This window comes from Peromyscus maniculatus, chromosome 1, assembly GCF_049852395.1.
Source record: "Peromyscus maniculatus bairdii isolate BWxNUB_F1_BW_parent chromosome 1, HU_Pman_BW_mat_3.1, whole genome shotgun sequence".
Lineage (NCBI taxonomy): Eukaryota > Metazoa > Chordata > Mammalia > Rodentia > Cricetidae > Peromyscus > Peromyscus maniculatus.
Window position 1 is genome coordinate 163085943 of NC_134852.1, and position 5363 is coordinate 163091305.

Sequence of the window (5363 nt, forward strand, 5' to 3'; positions counted from 1 at the left end):
CATCACAGGATCTTGCAACCCTCTGCTGGGAACATTTATGTAGAACTCATGGTTTGTGGAGGCTAAGAGCTCTAGTGAGGACTGCAGGACAAACAGATACCTGTTGTCAGCCCACTCAAATCCCGCTTCCCTCTTCCACCCGTGAGGTCCTCGTGCTCACCGAAGAGTAAGAAGATTGGCCGTGAAGTTGTGTCGAAGCAGGAGCGTGGCAGTGAAGAGCTGGCCGGGCCTCATTGGCACATCGGGTGCCCGCAAAGTGACTGCTTCATCCAGAGGTACCTCCTGGTACTGTGGGGGGTCTGCAGGATGCAGCTCCACACCACCCACTGGGAGAGCCTGCTCCCTGGGTTCTTCCTCTGCGCCAGGGCCACAGCCCCCAGGTCCCTCACCTGCAGGCTCCAGTGTATAGGCCAGTTCAGCCCTCGTGGTGGCACTTTGGGAGAACCAGTGAGAGGGGAACTCCAATTCCACCACACAGGCACCCAGAGACGCCTGCAAACACAAGGGAGGCAAAGGCTGTGGTTGGCCCCGGGAAGGATGCGAAGGAGTCTTACTCCCGTTGGCAGAAAAACCTAAACTGAAGAGGTCCATGGAAGGCAGAACCAAGGACTCGTAGCAAAATCGTAGGGACAATCTCGATCACATCCCAGGACCTACCTATAGCTCAGAAACAGCAAGAAATAGATCTCTCCAGCGGGTCTTCAGGCCCAACCCCACAATAGCAGAGATAAAACTCATGGAAGTTCAAATCTCTACACATAAAGGTTGATGGCTCTGTGACAGTGACTCTTACATCTGTCTCATTTATTTCTTTCCCAACTCCCGAGAAGTGGGAACTGTTGTTAGTCTGTTTTACAGATGAGAAAAATCTGAGCCTCAGAGACATTAAGTTCTGTGCCCACAGCCATGCACCCTGGACTGAAATCCTTAAGGGAGCCTCTCCTAGGCTTATCAGGGACCAAAAATGGAGTCAGGTGGCTCATGCCCCTAGACTGCCCAGACTGCAGTAGAGTCCTTCCCTCTCCACCCTGGCACCACACCTGCACGGCGCAGCAGCAGAAACAGCTCACTCACCTGGAAGCGGCAGGCTTGGTGGGCAGTGCCTGCGGGGTGCGTGACGTGCAGTCGGGCACAGGGCAAGCTGCCAGGTCCTGGCGGCCAATCCTGCCCTTTGAGGTGGAAGAGGACGCGGGCATAAGGCTCTGCTGGAGTCACAGCTGCTTCCACGGAAACAGCCCGCACATCCCAAGGGACAGGCCGCCGGTGGGGCTCAGTGACCCTGGGAGGGACCACCTAGAAAAGAACGAGGCTGCTCAACTGCAGGGTGGGGTGGAGAGGCGGACAACACAACAGCCAGGTACGCGGGGTGTCAGGCTTCTAATCTCAGCATGGCAGGAGATTAGAGGCCTCAGTCTTCCTGTGTAGAGAATGGGAAAAGTTGTCTATGGCCACACCACCGTGACGCACCGATCTTGCCTGACTTCAGAAGTTAAGCAGGACTGGGCCTGGTTAGTGCTTAAGGAGAAGAATGAGAAGAGCCCCAGAACCCCAAACAGCAGAACTCAAGAGTCTCATTTGTCTGGGAGTCCCTGGGCCCTAGACTTACCTGCTGAGTGGCAAAAGGTGGGTAGGAGGCCCGGAGAAGTGGCTGTGCCCTGGGCCAGGGCTGCAGGAGCAGGAAGGTCTCAGAGCGGGAGCCCAGAGAAGAGTTAGCAGGTGGGTAGTGGCCCACCTGCTGCACACGAAAATGCTCAGGGGCATCCAGGAGTTCCAGGGCCACTGGCAGGTAGATGGGATCCAAGGTGTCTTGATTACTGCCAACTGAAGAGGAATAAGGGGTAGATATGGGATGGCTCTGGAGCTAGCAGAGGTTGAACTGAGCTCCAACCTCTCTGTGGGGCTGGGCAGGAGAGGGAGAAATGGACTACAAATGTCCCATCTCCCAGATGTAGAGGAATAATCCCATTTCACAGATGAGGTGACTGAGGTACAGGGAGTCTCACAAAGGCAGAGTTTGAGAGTCAGGGATTGGAAGTAAACTTCCCAGCCAATCCTCTACCTTCCACAGACCTTGCCTCTCTCTCCAACAGAGCCTTTTCAGTATCTCGCTGACATGTGCCTACTGCCTACCTGCCTCAGATGCCAGGGCATTTGGAGGGCAGGACTCCTGCACTAGAGTGTATTCAGTTAAAGATAGTTCTGAGTTGAGCTTTGTAGAAATGGAGACTCTTTTGTTGTGTCTGGGTCCTTTGGTGTACTTGGTTGGACACCCCCTCCAGGTCCAGTTATTGCCACGGCACACCCACACCAAATTTCCAAACTTGATCCCTTCTTCCCTGCCCCAGCTGGGGGTGGGGGTTCAGGAATGACACTTGGGGAGGGTACCAAAGAGGTCCATGAGGCTACTGGCACTCACTACGGGTGGGAACCATAAGCCCGAGGAGATGGAATATTTAATCATAAAAACCACAAAGGCCCACTAAGGCTATATTGATTTGTACTACAATCCCTAAAGAGTAACAATTTTTAAAGCACTTAACCCCACACAGATTCAATTTTACATGTATTAACTCAGTTCTCATACAGTTCTGTAGGTTAAGTTCTATTACTACAAACTCTACTTAATGGATTTAGAAAACGATGTGTGAAGGCTCTCCAACCTGGGGTGGACCTGAGAGGCCAGCAAGGAATTCACCACCAAGCTACCCAGCCTTCCATCCAATGCAACACCATTATGCCATGGGGACTTCACTCCTAAACAGGGCCAAGAGCAAATGCTGCCTCCTCAAGGAAGCCCTCTGTGGTCATTTAACCCCTTGCTAGACTTCTTGTTCTGGCTCTGCTTGCTGCTGCTGCTGCTTTCCTGAGGTGGGGAACAAGCCTCCCATGCCTGCAGAGTACCTGGAACCACAAGTACAGCCCATGTGCCTGGCTCTGCTGCCCCTCCCGAATTAGCCTTCTGTCAGCTCCAGGCTCTGTCTTATTCTGGAATTCCCTTCACTCTCCCTGGAGAGGTTTCCGGGGAGCCCAGAGATGAGTTTATGTGCTAACTGTACTCCACGAAAGACGGGCCAGCCACCAACATCTGAAGCCTAGATTTCCTCAGTGGTAGAAGGGGTGGGAGTATTTCATGACCCTGTGGGCAGGGGAGGGCTTTGTAAACTGCGGTGGAATGCCCATGGGAAGTGAGATTGTTGGTGAGCAGAATGGTTGTGACAAAGCTTTCCTCCCTCCCTCCCTTCACTGTGGAGGGGTTATTAGGGCTCCCACCGGGTCTGCAGGGTGGGGAGCAGGTGCCTGAAACAAGTTCCTGAACCAGTTCCCTCTCAGCCCCACAGCTGAGCTGGGATGGAGCGGGGGGGGGGGGGGGTGTCTTCCCTAGAGCCACCAACACCACCCCCATATCCCTAAGGATAACAAGTGAGTGGCTGCTGGCCCCTGGGGTGGCTCTGGTCCACCTTCTAATTCACTGCTTCCATAATTACAAGATGCTCACTAGTCCCAACTCCCACGGACTCGCGCGGTCTCCCATCCCTGGGAGTCCAGCTCTCTTGATGGGGGCAGGAGGATAGAGAATGCTTCACCATTTCCCAGTCTCCCATAGCATCTTCCACCTTTCAGCCCAGCTCATGTCAGGCACCAGGTAGCTGCTGCCCCTTACCCAGTGATGGGTACACCCACAAGGGCTCGGAAAGGCAAGGCTGGGGCTCTCCCTGAAGACTCCAAGGTCAGACATCTCCTTGGGACAGGGAGAGAGAGACGCGCATCTCTCGGGTCCCAGGCAAAGGGGCTGTTTTGCTTTCCTGTGACTGGCGGGAGGGCCGGTGGGGGGCTAGAACAGCAGATTGGGGAGGGGTGGTGCACCTGGAAGCAGGGCAGCGGGTTCGACGCTGGGGCTGGAGAGGAGGCTCGCAGAGGAGTTGGGACCCGGCAGGTGAGGATGGGAGTGAAAAGACTTTAGGCTCAGGTGGGAGCATCCAGGTGGCGCACAGGGAAGGAGGCAAAAGAACAGCTGGCTGGGAACCGGTTTCCCAAGGTTGGACCTCTCCAGGACATCGTTCTGGGTTTAGTTCCAGGGCCCAAAGGCTTGGGGGCATCACTGACACACGGCCTCGGCCGAGCCGGGTCGCCCCTCCCCTCCCCTCCTTTCCCGCTGACCTCTCACGACTTCCAGGGCGAGGGCCACCAGGAGGCAGAGCCAGGCACCGTAGGGCCCCCGAGGGGCCGCAGCGGCGCATCCAGCCATCGAGGCGCACATCCTTCCCACTGAAGGCGGGTTCTAAGCGCGCGGCTCAGGTGGCTGCTATCCGGTCCCGCATCTCCCGCGCCTGCTCCGCGCCGGCCCCTCTGGCCAGCCAGTTCTCTGCGCCGCCCGCCCGCGGCTGCAGTTCCCAGACAATGGAGCGGGAGCAGTAGGGTGGGAGGGAACGCAGGCACATGGGCTGTCCCCTCCGCCCCGCCGGGTCCTAGTGCCCTGCGGATCCCAAACCCAGAGCGCCCCCCCTCCCCCCTGCCCCCACGCGCCCTCCCGCGCGCGCCTAAGATCGGGAAGAAGTCTCCCTGGAGACTGAGCAGATTGATGGCCTCTGCCGGGAGGCACAAGGTGAGTTCTGGGATTTCTCTTGAAAGCTGATGATCAAGGAGAAAACAAAAACCAACCCCCCCCCCCCAAAAAAATGTTTCCTCTGCCTCATGCCCTCCCCACAAGCATCTCTGATGTAAAGGCATCTCTCTTTAGAATCAGGGCCAGAATTCAGGGACATAGGGGAACAGAGTTGGGAGGCAGATAAGGAGACCAAACCAGGCCAGATGACAACCCTGGGCCATTCCGTGCAGGCAGTTTGTTTTGTGCCCAGCCCCACCCCGGGGAGGGTCCCAAAGGGTAAAGGGTACAGGCTGGTCAACCCTTCTGAGGGAGACTTGACTTCAGGTCCCGCCCAGCCTTGCCCCCAGGTAGTGTTGGGAGAGGTCCAGAAAAAGATCTGGTATCTCCATGGCAACCTAAAAAAGGAAAACGAAGCACAGACATGCCTGGGCCGTCCACAAAGCAGCAGAACCACCTGGAGCCACAGTGAAGATCTTGGTGTGGTAAATTCCTGAGTCTGGGAGGAAAGCCAGTCTTTCTAGGCTCCCCAGGCCAGCAACAGAGCAGCACAGCACCCCAAGGGAAGGAGCACCTTCAGTTCCCTACACTGTTACCAGATCTGCAAGTTTTACAAGAGAGTGCATGCCTCCCTGGAGGGAGGAGTACCAGGTACTGCCTGCCTTCCTGAGCCTCCCCTCTTCTCAGCAACTTCCTGCTAGAGAAGAGTCTGGCAGCAGAGAGAGAGACTTTGAGTAAACACATTTTATTCAGAAGAAGA

The 5363-nt window shown here is 56.1% G+C and overlaps 1 protein-coding gene across 2 annotated transcripts in view; it reads right to left on the reverse strand.

The window, feature by feature from the left end:
- The window catches only part of Tmem132a (transmembrane protein 132A), an 11659-nt gene extending 7201 nt beyond the window's left edge, over window positions 1-4458 (reverse strand). For both annotated transcript variants that reach the window (XM_006993837.4, XM_006993836.4), the window contains exons 1-4: window positions 4159-4458; window positions 1607-1821; window positions 1075-1293; window positions 161-492 (exon numbers count right to left, since the gene is read on the reverse strand). In XM_006993837.4, coding sequence (XP_006993899.1) covers window positions 161-492; window positions 1075-1293; window positions 1607-1821; window positions 4159-4258 — 866 coding nt within the window. In that variant the 5' untranslated portion in view covers window positions 4259-4458. The remainder of the gene's footprint in view (window positions 1-160; window positions 493-1074; window positions 1294-1606; window positions 1822-4158) is intronic.
- Between the last annotated feature and the right edge of the window lie 905 nt (window positions 4459-5363).